The sequence below is a fragment of the Myotis daubentonii genome, chromosome 15 (genome assembly GCF_963259705.1).
Source record: "Myotis daubentonii chromosome 15, mMyoDau2.1, whole genome shotgun sequence".
NCBI lineage: Eukaryota > Metazoa > Chordata > Mammalia > Chiroptera > Vespertilionidae > Myotis > Myotis daubentonii.
The window spans coordinates 35,332,465-35,347,077 of NC_081854.1; the positions used below are offsets into that span (position 1 = coordinate 35,332,465).

The window sequence follows — 14,613 nt, forward strand, 5'->3', positions numbered from 1 at the left end:
GCTCTGTGGGTAGGGGCATCATGGAAAGATGCAATAAGGGGGTTACATCTCTGCCTCAGGTTGAACACACTGAACACAATCATGTTCCCACCACCACACCTTTGCTTAGGCTGTACCTTCCACCTGGAATTCCCTTCCGTCAGTCTCTTGCTGTTGATCTCTAACTTGACTTTTAAGGTTCTAATGCCCCTTCCTCCAGGCAGCCTTCCCAGATTGCCCCAACTCACTTAGAAAATTCCTTAAGCTCAAACAGGACCTTAAAGCCCTCATTATAAAGAGTTCATCCCTGGTGTAGTGTTGTCACAATGAAAGTAGCTTCTCTTTGAATCTGCTGGGCAAGAGGAAGCAGGAACAGAAACCAGGTTTGCGGTGTCACCAGGAAGGCCTCAGCGCGCCTTCCACTTTGGCCTGCTTGCTTATCGACACCAAGCACGTTCATTCTGAATGTCTGGCTGGCCAAACGAAATGTGTTTCATTTGCAAGCTGCTTTAGGCAAAGGACATATTCCCCGTTCGGCCATTTTCACTCCAGAGAGATTCCTCCTGCATATTCAAACCTTTCCAGCCCAGAACAACCTGATTAAAATATGATGGCGCGTCAGTGACTTTCACCCACGACAGCTCAGGACACAATCCTGATTCCCATGTCACTCTGCTTCAGGGCTCCACGGGGACCACACGTCATCATGTATAAAATATAACCGCTGAGGTGACTTGGTGGATTCCCCGAGGATTAGCAGGTCCCTCCCTGCAACGATCGAGACTCACCTGCTTCTCGAGCTCCTCCACATCAACTGTTGAAATGTCCTCGACGTAATTGGACGGGAAGTAGTGCTGGATTTTGGTTCCGTAGTCTCCTTTCCACCTAGATAAACAGAGGGCATCAAGGGCCTCGCTGGGCGTGTTAATCCACTCCTGTCCCTTAGACCCCAGCAGCTGGTGGGAGAAAGGCGGCCAGTGACCGAATGACCAGAAGAGGTATTGAGATAATGAAGCATTTCAAAGGGATCCTCTGATTTTTCATCATCAATGAGTGGGATTGGAGGGAAATCCTCTTGCCATTTGGTCAAACTCATGGACCCTGTCCATGAGTTAGGTTAAGAGTGTGCACTCTGGGGTCAGAAGGTCTGACTTCAAATCTCAGCCTGCTGTGTGGCCCTGGACAAGTTACTGTACTTCTCTGTGCCAGTCTGTTTGCAAAATGCAGGTTCAGCTATTTTGTGGGAAGATGAGATACTGATCTTGTGAGGTGCTTCAATCTCTGCCAGTGTTCATGGTTAGGAACAAATTCTTACGGCTCTCAGGTAGACATCACCCCACAAAACCACCTACGATGGGGCCTATGGCTGGGCAGCAAGTTTTTCTTCCCACGTGAAAAGAGGGAAGAGCTCATCAGACCTTAGCACACCAGGTACCTTTGACCTAAAATGCGTCTTCAACCCAGGATGGGGCCACTGCATAGGGCACAGGACTGGGCTGCAGCATAAGAATTTGAATTTAAAATAATGCCAGGCTTATGGAATGGAAAGAGCCTGTGCTACTTAGTAGCTGTGGAACTTTGGAAAGTTTCATGTGCCACGTCTGTAACGTGGGGATAATCATAGTTAAAAACTCCACAGGGTCGTAATGAGGATTTGGTTAGATGACGTCGGAAAGCTATTAGCACAGTGTGTGGCATACAGGAAGACCTCAGAAATGGTAGCTGCTATTATAATAAAAATAATATATAATATGATATTATGGTATGTGATTTACTATGATAATAATTGGTGTTTATTTGTTTTTCTACATACAGCATGCAGGTATCAAGCCATTTCCCAGAGAAAGTAGAACAGGTCAAAGCCAGCTCAGAACACAGATAAAAGGGGTCAGAGCTCAGCCAGCACTTGTGTCTCACCACCAAAAAGTGACCAGGGAAGTTCATCCACCAAGCAGCTCAACCTTACCAGCCCCCGGGCTCCTTGGAGACGTTGTGAATGAGGGCGCCGCGGCAGAAGCTCAGCTCATCACTCTGCTTGGCTTTGTAGTCATACAGAGCTTTCACGGTTCTCTGAGGCTTTCAGGGAAAACAAAAAGAAAAAGGTCAGGCAGGCTGATGAGCAGAGGGAGGCTTCTGCATTTACTGTCGCACATGTAGTTCTCCTTAGGGAGCCGGAGGCTTCAGTCCAGGGTTACAGCGCCATCTGCTGGCAGGTTTCTAGCATTGCGAAGAACCCCAAGTCTCAAAAAGTCACCAGTAGAGGTGGGGACTGGTCAGAACCAAGGGTACCTCCATCACCCCAAATTGCTCCATTTCCTCAACACGCCTTTCAGATTAAGCCATGACCTCCACCTGTGAAGTCCTCAGAGCCCATGCTCAACAACCCTCCCCGAAGTTCAAACTCAACGCCATTCCTGGCCATCCTCGGCCTCACCAATGTTTAGCCAGGCCAGGGGTCCCCTAACGGGACTCCTGCAGGACACTGACATTTTGCATGAGTAACCGAGGCACTCCTCCATGGAAGTCATCCAAAGGTGATCTTGGCAGAAACAAATAACCCAGAACTTACTCAGGATAAAATTTTTCTTCAATATAATGTGCGTTAATGCCTGCGTGGCAAGCATAAATCCATGGCAAAATGAATACCCATGCAGCAAGCAAATGTTAATCATAAAATCTGAAGCTGTCAAACTTGTTTAGATCAGCAATCTCCCTCTTACCCACCCCCCCACCCCCCCAACCCCCTACCCCGCCAAGGAAATGTGGACAGGTTTTACAAGGAATCTAGTAAAACTGCTCCTTCAAGCAGAGGCTATGGAGTCAAACATGTGGGTTCAAATTATTGCTCTGCTCTTTACTACTATATAACCTTGAGGCGTTCTCAGACTCAGTTTCTCCATTCTGGAAAGGGGAATTAAAACTTTACATGCTTCACAGGGTTAAGACTATTTAATGAGATAGTGCAAGACAAAAATGATAATATCTAGCATTTAGTAAGGGCTTACTATAGTCAAAACACTGCTCTAGGCCTCTTATCTATATCTCCTTTAATACTTCCAACAACCATAACAGGTAGGTAGCAGTGTTCTTATATCCATTTTACAGAGGAGAAAACTGAGGCTTAGAGAGATGAAGTATCCTTGCCCAAGGTCAACTAGCTGGTAGGTGGCTGAGTGCAGAGATGAATCAATCAACCTGAGTTATTGCCATAGTTCATGATATTCCTTAAGAAGCAATCTAGTCCTAGCCGGTTGGGCTAAGTGGATAGAGCATCGGCCCACGCGGACTGAAGGGTCTCGGGTTCGTTTCTGGTCAAGGGCACAGACCTCGGTTGCAGCCTTGATCCCCAGCCCTGGTCGGGGCTCATGTGGGAGGCAACCAATCATTGTGTCTCTCTCACCTCGATGTTTCTCTCTCCCCCTCCCTTCCACTCTCTCTAAAGATCCATGGAAAAATATCCCTGGGTGACGATTAACAAAACAAAAAAAGGCAATCTAATCTGTATTCTGCAAGTTCTACCATAGGAACCCTCAACCAGAGGCTAACCAGGTCTCCTGCCCTTGTCTCCCCCACCTGCAAATGGAGCCTAACTGCCCATCTTGCTTCAAGGGTGGATATCAGAATCTGAGCCGCATCTCTCCCCATGAATCCCCACGAGTCACTGCCAGGCTCCCAGGCCACAAGGAAGGTACAGCCAGTGGCAGAGGTGGGGTGCCATATGATGGCTTCCACAAGGAGCCAGTCCCCGGCCTGACAGACGGTCCCACAGAATCACTGGACCAAGTAGGCAGCAGCAATGCCAACTGGCTAAGAGCATACACCTCGCAGCCACTGGGTCCGGATTCCAGCTCCACACCTTCCTAGCTATGTGGCCTCAGCAATTACTCAACTTCTGTGTGCCTCGGTTTCCTCAGCTGTACAATGAGCACAAAACTAGTACCCATCGCAGGGGGCTGTTCTGAGGATTAATAAGCTGTCAAGTGCTTAGGACAATGCTTGATGTGTGGTCGTGAATGTGTTACCTATAATTATTCATCTAGTCATTCCAGTTCTACGAACACATCCAAAGGAAATAATGCTAGAGATGCCCAAAGCCTCACAGGTGAAGAAGTTCATTTTAGGGTTAATGAGCAGAGCAAGAGACCAGAAATGACCCAAATGGCCACTGGATGTGGACACTGCTAAACTGGCACAGCCACCCAGAATATTCTACAGCAGAGACAACATGCTTTTTTTAAAGTTAAAATGCCAAGCCATGTACTAGTATTTCATCTCAGTGACTTGGCCTACCAGGTTAGACAAAGAAGGTCATTAAGAAGATTAGTGACAGAGAAGCCCACCCATGACCAAGTGGCAAGCGAGCAAAGCAGAATAAAAATGACAGATGCCGGCGGTGGTGACTGTAAAATACCGGCAAAGACCAGGAGAGACAGAACAGCCAGCAGCAGTGCAGACAGCCCCTGCGTTAGGACAGCGAGACGAGGGCTGACTATTTTTCTGGTTTTCAAATGTGTTTTTCTAATTGTTACACCATTTTTCAATCATTAATAGTAACAGTTTTATTTCCAGGCATTCACCTCAGTTGGGCAACAAGCAATCAAATTCAGCATGCTTGGTTCACGTAAAATAGGAAGATTTTCCCTACAACTTAACTTAGTTGCCAGGGTTTAAAAATGGGGAGATTTCACATAAAACATCTAAAGTATTGGCTTAGCTTAAGCCAGTCGGAGAAAGATAAATGTCACATGATCTCACTCACTTGTGGAGTATAATGAACATTAACTGATGAACAAAAATAGATCCAGAGACATAGAAGCATCGAACAGACCGTTGAACCTCAGAGGGAAGGTAGCGGGGGTGGGGTGGGGGGGGTAAGAGATCAACCTAAGGACTTGTATGCATGCATATGAGCATAACCAATGGACACAGACAGTAGGGGGGTGAGGGCCTGTGCTGGGGGGCAGGAGCAGGCGGGGAGAGGTCAATGGGGGAAAAGGGAGACATATATAGTACTTTCAACCATAAATAAATAAATAAAGTATTGGTTTATCTTGATAAATCAGAAGACCTGACCTGCTCTCTGGAGAGGCGAGGATGGCTGCCCCTGGGGAGCAGCTGCCCTTGAGGCAGGCGATGTGCTCCCCCGTTTACCATGGTCCCCGCCACCCCGACATTCCATTGACATGAGGCCAGGTCATTCTCATTACCAAAGCATCCGTCTTCAATACAAGTTTTTGCTATCAAGCTAAGGCATTTTGCACACAGCTCCATTTGCCGACAACTTTTCAAGACTTCATTTCTTGCTGAAAGGAATTTGCATTGGCCAAGAATTGTAAGTTAAAAAAATAATAAATTTGTCTCTAGATTTCCACAGAGCCCACAGTGCGGCCCCTCTCTGATCAGGAATTCTATACTGATGGCGGCCCCAGATAGCCCCCCTCCCCCCAAACAGAAAATTCTCATCATTCCTCCTCCACAGGCTCACAGTACATTTGAGATGAAACCAGAGGGAGGAGGAGCTGGGGGCTGAGGGTAAAATCTAGCCCTACCTGCAGGAAGTTACACTGCAGCCAGGCTGGGAATATGAGATGGTGTTCGCGCTGCAAGGTCAGTGAATGAGATGGAATTTATAAACACTACCCACTCAGCTGGTGAGCAAGAAACATTTGAAAGACTTTTAATTAGAAGCTGTGTGGCCCAAAGGTGATTCATCAAACCTCAGAATTTTAGCAAGGCACAGTCACATTTGGAAGGAATTCGATTAACCTCTTGCCTGAAACTAGATGTCATATTGTCAATCATTTTCTCCAAAAAAAAATTTTGGGGGGGCTAAATTTCCCAAAATGTTCCCTCACTCTATTATGACCAGGGGCAAGGGGACTGGGAAGGGGCGGGGGGAGGGGGCGGGGAGGGGGGGGGAATGGACTCCATGTCAATCTAGCGACCAGGAAATAGTGTAAATTAAAGGTTGGCACTGTACCATAGAAGGATTGATTTCACTGGGATCCACATACATTCTGCTGACGTCATACAGGGAGTTTATATCTCTTTCCTGAAAAAGAACAGAGAGAAATAAATGGAACCATCCCTGCTCCTGGGACAGCCCAAGGACAGAGCAAGGGCTACAGAGCCCTGTGCTTTCCTGCTCTCTCGCAGAAGAGGTGAAACCTCACAGTTTACTCACGCCTTGTGGGTAGAGACAGTTAAGACATCATAAAGAAGTTCCCCAAAACCTATAAATTTTACCCCAAAATGAGAAAGGCCCTATTCTGCCCTACTGTGTGCCAGGCCCTGTGCACCTTTGTAAAACACAAACCCTGAGTGTGCGGGAGCCCATTGTATTTCTCTTCCTGACTCGCATTCTGTGGTGGTCGCCGCTTGAAACTGGCCACCTTGGAAGTATTTACACCATGGAAATTGGCAAATGCCACAAACCAGGGCTTCCTTCCACAGAGAGCTGGTTATACGTTTACCGCACACACTGAAAGCCTCCCCTCCCCTCCCCACTCTGCTTCTCTCATTGGGTTCCAGCCACATCGGCCACCTTTCTGTCCCTCAGTCACCTCCGGGCTTGTGGCGGCTGCTCCTCCACATGGAACCAGCTTCCTTCACAGCATCCATGGCCAATTCACTGCCTCTTCCAGCTTTCAGCTCACATTTTAATCCTCGCAAGAGGCCTTCCCTGACCTCCCCGCCCCAACCTAAGGTAAGGCCCATCCCTATGCACCATCCTGTGTGATGTTCCTCCTTGTGATTCACACGGCCTGAGGCACCTTATTTCTGTGACTGCACGTTATCCAGCTCCCCTGCCTAGAACCTAACCTCCCTGAGGGCAGCCACTGTACGCCCAGATGGAGGAGAGCTCCTGGCACGTGGGGGATGCACAATAAATCTCGTAAGTTAATGAATGCACCTGATAGGAACTGGGACCGCTCATCAGATCAGGTCTCTTCTCTGCTCAGAACCCTCCAATGGCTCAGAATAGAAGCCAGTGTCTTACCACGGCCCTACACCACACAGGGCCGATTAATCCCCATCTCATTAAGTTCTACCCCCACCCTGGCTTTCTCTCTGCACCTCCAGGGACGTCCTCACCTCAGGACCTTTGCACTTGCGGCTCTTCCTCCACGTAACTGCACGACTCACTCCCTCAGCCCTGCTAACCTCTGCTCAAACGTCTCCTTCGCAGGGAGATCTTCCCAGACCACCTTTGAGAACTGCAACCCCTTTCACATCACCCTGAATCCACTTATCCACCTGCCGGGTTTGTTTTTCTCCACAGCACGTATCACCGTCCCGCAACGCTCTGTATATATTTTTAATTTATCTCATCTATTATCCGTCTCCCCCACACTAGACTACAGGCAGCATGAGGGCAGGCAGGGTCTTTGTGCGCTGTGTCCAATTTTGTATCCCCGGGACGAGAGCAGCATCAGACACAAGGTAAGTGCTCCATAAAAGGTTTGCGGAATGAACGAACAGATGAGTTATAACCTCAGGCAAGATATTCCACCAAGTGACAATCGAGTCAACCGCCTACCATGTTGTAGCGCTCCAGGAGCTCGGGCGTCACGGGGTAGCGCAGCTTCATCTTCCGGTAGAGCGCGTGCTTCTCGTAGTAGCTGACGAGCTCCACCAGACTCTCGAAGTAGGCGGAGGTCCCCAGCACGAAGTGCCGGCCGTCACGGTTGATGCGACAGTGCTTCACCTTGCCCCGGGCCCTGGGGGGAACCACACGGGGCTGACGCGCCGAGACTGTGGCAGCCAGACAACTGCTGTACAGCCTACAGTCCCCACCTCTTAGGAACAACCCACTTACCCGTTCTTAGGGGACCACATAAACAGGGTGTAACGTGCCTATGAATACAATGATGTGGATCTTTTCGAGGTCCTCTCGCCCGTCCCCTCCTCCCCAACGACAGGACTTGACTTTGGGAACATCCAGATCAGGGTTGGCAAACTATGACCCACAGGCCACATCTGGCCCACCTCCTGTTTTTGTAAATAAAGTTTTATTGAAAGACGACCGCATTCATTTGCTTATGAATTGCCTGTGGCAATACCATGGCAAAGTGGAATAGTTGCAACAGAGACCAGATGGCCTGAAAGGCCTAGAATATTTGTTTCTGGTTCTTTACAGAAAATGTTTGCCAGTCTCCACTCTTGAACTCTGGGACTTCCTGCCCCAATCCTGAAATGTTACCCAAAAATTCCCCATCTGGTGCAACAATGGCTCCCCCCCAACAACAAAAAAAAGGAAACAAGTCTTTTATTTCCTCACTCACCCATTTGAAACAAGAGACAGAAAAAAAGAAAAGAAAAAAAATCTAAACCAGAACAGACGCCTCGACTTACTCCTCAGCTTTTATCAGCAAGAATAGACACATTTGGGAAAATAGGTATTGACCTTAACTTTACAGCCAAGAGCATCTTTTTATTAAAACTGTCTACCAGCACAGTTACTATGGGAGAACTACTCATCTTTTTAAAAATGTTGCACCTTAGAGACATTTTTTATGGATTTAAAACACACATCCTGTGTAAGCCATTTCTTCAGAAAGCCTGTAAAAAAAATGCTAGAAGACTTCTGCTTCAGTCGCTTATTTGCAGTGATATTTTAATATTTTTTTTAAAAAAAAGATGTACTGCTGAGTAGAAACACAAGTTGCAGAATAAAACCATAGTACGATCCCATTTGTATTTTTAAAAAGTAGAACAGACTGCCCACACACAACACGGCACTACAGATTTCCCACACGTGTACCACATATGTGTGTACATGTTTTTGTCTAGATCAGCGGTTCTCAACCTGTGGGTCGCGACCCCTTTGGCGGTCAAACGACCCTTTCACAGGGGTCGCCTAAGACCATCCTGCATATCAGATATGTACATTACGATTCATAACAGTAGCAACATGACAGTTATGAAGTAGCAACGAAAATAATTTTATGGTTGGGTCACAACATGAGGAACTGTATTTAAGGGGCCAGAAGGTTGAGAACCACTGGTCTAGATGGAGACATCAGTTAGAATCCTGCGCTCTCTACCAGGACAAGGATGGAGGTGCGCAGGAACACAAGGGACTTTCACCTTCACTGCGAATGTCTTAACTTTTTTATAAGGAGGACACATATTTATACAATTAAAGATTAATGTTAAAGCCTTTTACAAAGCCCTGTGGGGCAGGGAGGCGCTAGGATGTCTAGGGCGTGGGTCAGGTTGGGTTCCTCACCACGAGCTGGGGGTTCGCAGCTCCCGTCTCCCGCAGCGTCAGGGCTGCTGTCTGTCAGGTCCCGTGGGGTAAGCCCGTTGCAGTGTGTCCCGCACCAGGAGGGTGCTCAATAAGTGAATGGTTAGGGAACTATAACCACGGTCAAGCCCACAGGAGCCGCCTGGGCCAGAGCAGGAGACGGTGACAGGGCTGGAGGGGAGCTCTGATTTCAGGCGCCCGCCCTGGAGGGAGCTGCCACAAGTCCGCGGTCACCACAACCTGAGGTCTCAGCTTCACCAAGAAACTCCTCGTCCCACCAGGGGGTGCCTCCCACCCTGCAGCCCAGACAACAACGTCCTCTCTTCACAAGGATTTGAAAGCCGATGCTTCTCTGCTGTGGATGGAAATCCATCCAGAAGTTTAGTGCATACGCTCAAGGGGCCAGGACAGCGCCTGGCACGGGAGAGGTGCTCACCAACATAAGCCGGTCGGGGAGGAGGAGCCTCCGGGCCTGTGTGCTCCTCTGCCTGGAGCACGTCCCTGCCCCCAACCCCCACCCCCGTTCCTCGGAACGCCTATTCCTCATCACCCTGCCTGACCTCTCTCTGTGGCACGTATCACACACGTCTGTCTATGTGACTATCTCCCAGGGGCAGAGGTTCTTAAAGAGGGACAGTGATGCCCACCCCACACCCTGACCAGAGCGAGTATGAAAAAGTGTGTGTGTCCAGGGAAAAAGGTGTCCTTTCTGACTGTGACAATGACTGAGGGCCCCCAACTGGCACGCAGTGGGTGGAGGCCAGGTGTTCACCATCCCACGCGAAGGGAACGGCCTTTCCACACAAATGATTAAAAGCCAAGAAACTTGAGAGTAATGAGACGTCTTCATCCGCACCAGACCACTGGCTGTCACTCCTGTATTTCTGGAGCCCAGCACAGGGACTAGCACATAGTAGGTGCTCCCTGAACATTTACTGATTCCTAAAAATAAAAAACTCTGACTTTCAGGGTGCCTCCAATCTCATGGGAGGACAAACATGCAAACAGAATGGTGGACGTACGTCAATCAAGCATCATCTGGGGACCCCACCCCCCGCCTCGTCTTCATCTACACGGTTCCAGTAAAGCGACCCCAACCCCACTGCCAGCTCAAAGGTGCCCGATCAGAATCACGGCACCCAGCTCAAGCAGGCACCAGAGGGGGAGTACATCACAGGACTCGTCCTTTCTGCTGCACACTGTCCTGGCACCCAGAGGCACCGCCACCTGGGGATGAAGCCATGGCGAGGAGCAGCATGACGCACAGAGACCTGAGGACTGACAGGTGCGGCCTGCACCCAGGCCTGTCGGAGCATCTCAGCTGGAAGCCAACAACTCCCACCTATTTTGGTTGTTTCAGTCACTGCGTTTGGTTCTGTCCCTTTACCCAACAGTATCCTGACAGACTGACAGGACTACAACATGACCCCCAACGCCCAGCATGGTGGCTGGTGCAGATGTTCAGTGAAACCAGCCCACTTCCCATCCAGGCAGAGGGGCACCGCCAAGAGCAAAGGGCACAGATCATGCCAAGTAGCCCAGGGCCTCCCTATTGGCAGCACAAACCACAAAAGAGCCATGCGGGCCAGAGCCAGCACATAGTAGGTCCTCAGTATCAGCAGGGATAATGACAATCACACCCCCTCCCCTCCCAGGAATAACTGGGACAGGGTAACCAAGGAGGAGAAGCCTGGGCATACCAGGGCCCCTACTGTCAGCAGGTAACCACCATTACCACACAGGCACATGGGCCCAGAGCTGTCACCTCCCATTTTTCCTAGGAAGCAATCTGAACTTTCAAGTGCAATTTCTCAGTTTTTGACATCACCATGCAGACTAAGCAAAACAGCAGCAGGCCCAATCTGACCCGCGTCCGAAATTCTGGCTCAGCCAGGACTAGGCTGTGTGGCTCTAGACAGCCCACTCTGCCTCTCTGAGCCTCCGTGTCCTTAACTTGCAGTAACTGGATCTACCCCTCATTGCTACAGTGAAGGACTCAACCAGATGAAGATTCAAAGAAGCTCAGTGTCTGGACATTAGCTAGGAACTCATACAGCACCCAGCCTTCTTTCAGCATCATTAAGCCTCCGCTGGGGCTGGGAGGACAGATGAAGAGCTGGATCTGAACCTCACCTCCTTGCCATTGGTGGAAACTGGAGGAATCAGGTGTCAGGGGTTGGAATTAAAGTAGAGAACCACAGTCCTAGAGACGGCTGGTCTCCATGGCCTTCCCACTGGCAGTGTTGGGGGGCAAGTGAAGCTGGGAGGAAAACAGATCTATGACATCACTGATCCGGGCTGCCAGGGATGCCTGGGTTCGAATCCCAGCCCTACCACTTACTGGCGGCATGTTTCAGCAAGTTACTTAACCTGCCTGTGCCTCAGTTTCCTCCTCTGAAAAAATAACCATCGTGGTCCCAGATCATTACGAATACAGACCAGTGCCCAGCACAGTGAACGCACATACTAACGTAGGCGGCGTGTGTCATTATTATTGCCATCATTACGGTAAACCCTTGGGGAGAGAACACTGAGCGAAACCTGCAGATCCCCCTCTGTTCTCCACACCCGGCCTTCCCGTGCCTCCTCCGGAGAGCAGGCTGCAGGCTCCACCGTGTGCTCACCTGAAGGTGATGGCGTAGGAGTCGCTACCTTCCCGCTTCCGGATGAGGAAGGCGCCGTCCCGGGGAACCCTCATCAGCATGTCCTCCGCTTCTCCGCGGCTCAGCCCGTCGTAGTACCACCTGCAGCAGAGGCCAGGAAACCGCCAAGTGAGAGGGCCACCCATGGGGGGGGGGGGGGTTTGAGGACGCCTGAAATATGGCCCCGGGAACCCCTGGGGAAAGGAGAGGGCCTCCCATCCAACACCCTCCGCAAATAGCATTTTTAAAAGACCATCGACACATAGCCTGGGGGAAACGTCCATGTGGTGGGTCTGTCTGAAGCACAAGACAATAAATCAACCAAACTTGACCCCTGCTCTGCCCAGCTCTGGAGGGCCAGTGTCCGAGATGGCACAGGAAATCGGAGGCAGGGAACACAGGGAATCGCGTTTCCAACAGGTTCTTTCGTGTAGCTGGTCTTTGGTTACTTTTAAAGATGTGAAATAACAAATTTTAAAAGGCAATCCGTATGAAGATAGATGAGACGTCAACAATAAAGTTGCTGTGAGTTACATGGCTTTCTGAGAAATGTGCACTTTAACAACCTCCTGCTTAAAAAATGTGTTTTTTTGTTTTGTTTCCAAAATTGGTTAAACCTTTGGAAGGCATAACTGATATTCACTTTATCAGTACACAAATGAAGGGGAAACCTTTACCATTATTTTTTCCTTGTTTGCTTTCAGAACAAACAGGAAAGATCTATGACAAATAGAGAGACATCTCTGCGCCAAAATTAAGCTCTTAAAACGGAGGCCGGGGAATTCAGGGCTATGAAGGTAAAGCAGAAGGAAGGGAGAAGGAAGGGAGAAGAAATGGGGCAAAAGCAAGGGGGAGCGGACATTTGGAAATGGTGGCCACCGCGGGAACTTGAAGAGACCCTGAGGAATTTGGACCCAGCACACCCCAAGACTGGCCTTTCTGATTGGCGGACACAGTCTGCAGGGGTGTCTGCCCCGCTAAACCCATGGATGTGCTGCCCGAGATCACGGGCTCACGTACGGCTTTGATTCATGGGGGTTGGGGTTGGGCACGGGGTCGGTGAGTCGGAGCTCGAACTCGGCGCAGCGCAGGTGCGTCTCGCGGTAGTGCTGGATGAGGGCGTAGATGCTGGTGAACATGAGGTTGTCAGTCAGGTAGTACTTCATGGTCCCGCCCTCCATGGTGGAGCGGATCCGGCAGTGCTGGACCCGGCCGGACCGCCTGTGGGCAGAGGGACAACAACATCAGTGTCCAGGCGGGCCAGCTGGCCTTTCTGCACCCTGGGCGTCAGACAACACAGGTGGGGGCTAGACTGAAGCCAGGGGTGGACACTAGGTGTGGCCACACTGGCTTCCCTCTGCTCTTAGAATAGACCCCAGGCTTCCAGAACATTCTCCCTCCCTCCTCCACCCCTGCCCCCTTTTACCTACATAACTCCTACTCTGCAGCAAGAGGACCTAGGTTCAAATCCTGACTCTGTCACATAACCTGTCCTCCCTGAGCCTCTGTATTATCATCTTAGTGGTCACACAGGGATAATAACAGTATCAGCCTCACAGAGTTGTCCTGAGGATTAAATGAGATCCCACACAAAATGTGCCTGGAATGCTGCCTGGCACATGGTAAGAATGTGTGCGCTATCAGGATTTTGTGTTTGTTATTATAGTTTTTACTAGAGGCCCGATGCACAAAATTTGTGGACAGGAGGGTACCTAGGCCTGGCTGTCAATCAGGGCCCATCTGTAGGGCAACTGGCAGGACGATCGGGGGTCCCCCACTGGCACCCGCCTTGGCCAGCCTGGTGCCACCCACTCTCCTGCCTGCCCCCTGCCGCCACCGCCTGTTGCCTCCCTCTGCAGAGCAACCAGCTGGCCTGGAGCTTGGGGCCTGCAGGCTGGGGGCAGCTGCTGCATTATGCGTCTTCCCCCTGGTGGTCAGTGAGCGTCATAGCAACCAGTTGTTCTGCAGGTCATTCCACTGTTGGGTCAATTTGCATATTAGGCTTTCATTATATAGGATTCTTCAGGTCTCCATTTAAACACCACTTCTTTCAGGGAGTCTTCCCTGACTACCCCCCCCCCCAATATTACTTGCATTTTTCTCATTGCACAACTACAATTATATATCATTTGCATGATTACTTTTTCATTGTCATCTTCCCCGCTAGACGAATCACCATTAGGACAGAGACTCTGTCTGATCACTGCTAAATCAAAGTGCCCACCACAGAGCAAGCACTTGATAAATATCTTTTCATGAATGAGGCATAGATGAATGAGTGAAAGAATGAATGAGAAAACTCATAAAAAGCTCCAAAAGGCTGCTTTCAGAATCTCTATTTTAGAGACAAGAAGAGGGAGAATCCAGGAGATTGAGAGAAGTGCTCAAGGTTATATCACCTGATCCAGGGTTGGGATTAGGGGAAGATGAATGAGGTCACATTGTCTTATGTTGATATTTTGTTCATCATGGTTTTTTTAAAATACATTTTTATTGATTTCAGAGAGGAAGAGAGAGGGAGAGAGAGAGAGAGAGAGAGAGAGAGAGAGAGAGAGAGAGAGAGAGATCAATGATGAGAGAGAATCATTGATTGGCTGCCTTCTACACTCCCCACACTAGGGACCAAGCCCACAACCCGGGCATGTGCCCTGACCCGGAATCAAACCGCGACCTCCTGATTCATAGGTCGACGCTCAACCACTGAGCCACACTGACTGGGCCATCATGATTTTTTTGCGTTAC

The 14,613-nt window shown here is 49.7% G+C and overlaps 1 protein-coding gene across 2 annotated transcripts in view; it reads right to left on the reverse strand.

Moving 5' to 3' along the window:
• The window catches only part of PLCG2 (phospholipase C gamma 2), a 138,447-nt gene that overhangs the window by 37,429 nt on the left and 86,405 nt on the right, over positions 1-14,613 (reverse strand). For both annotated transcript variants that reach the window (XM_059667292.1, XM_059667291.1), the window contains exons 18-23: positions 12,892-13,092; positions 11,854-11,973; positions 7,520-7,700; positions 5,960-6,031; positions 1,946-2,055; positions 768-864 (exon numbers count right to left, since the gene is read on the reverse strand). In XM_059667292.1, the coding sequence (XP_059523275.1) occupies positions 768-864; positions 1,946-2,055; positions 5,960-6,031; positions 7,520-7,700; positions 11,854-11,973; positions 12,892-13,092 (781 nt within the window). The remainder of the gene's footprint in view (positions 1-767; positions 865-1,945; positions 2,056-5,959; positions 6,032-7,519; positions 7,701-11,853; positions 11,974-12,891; positions 13,093-14,613) is intronic.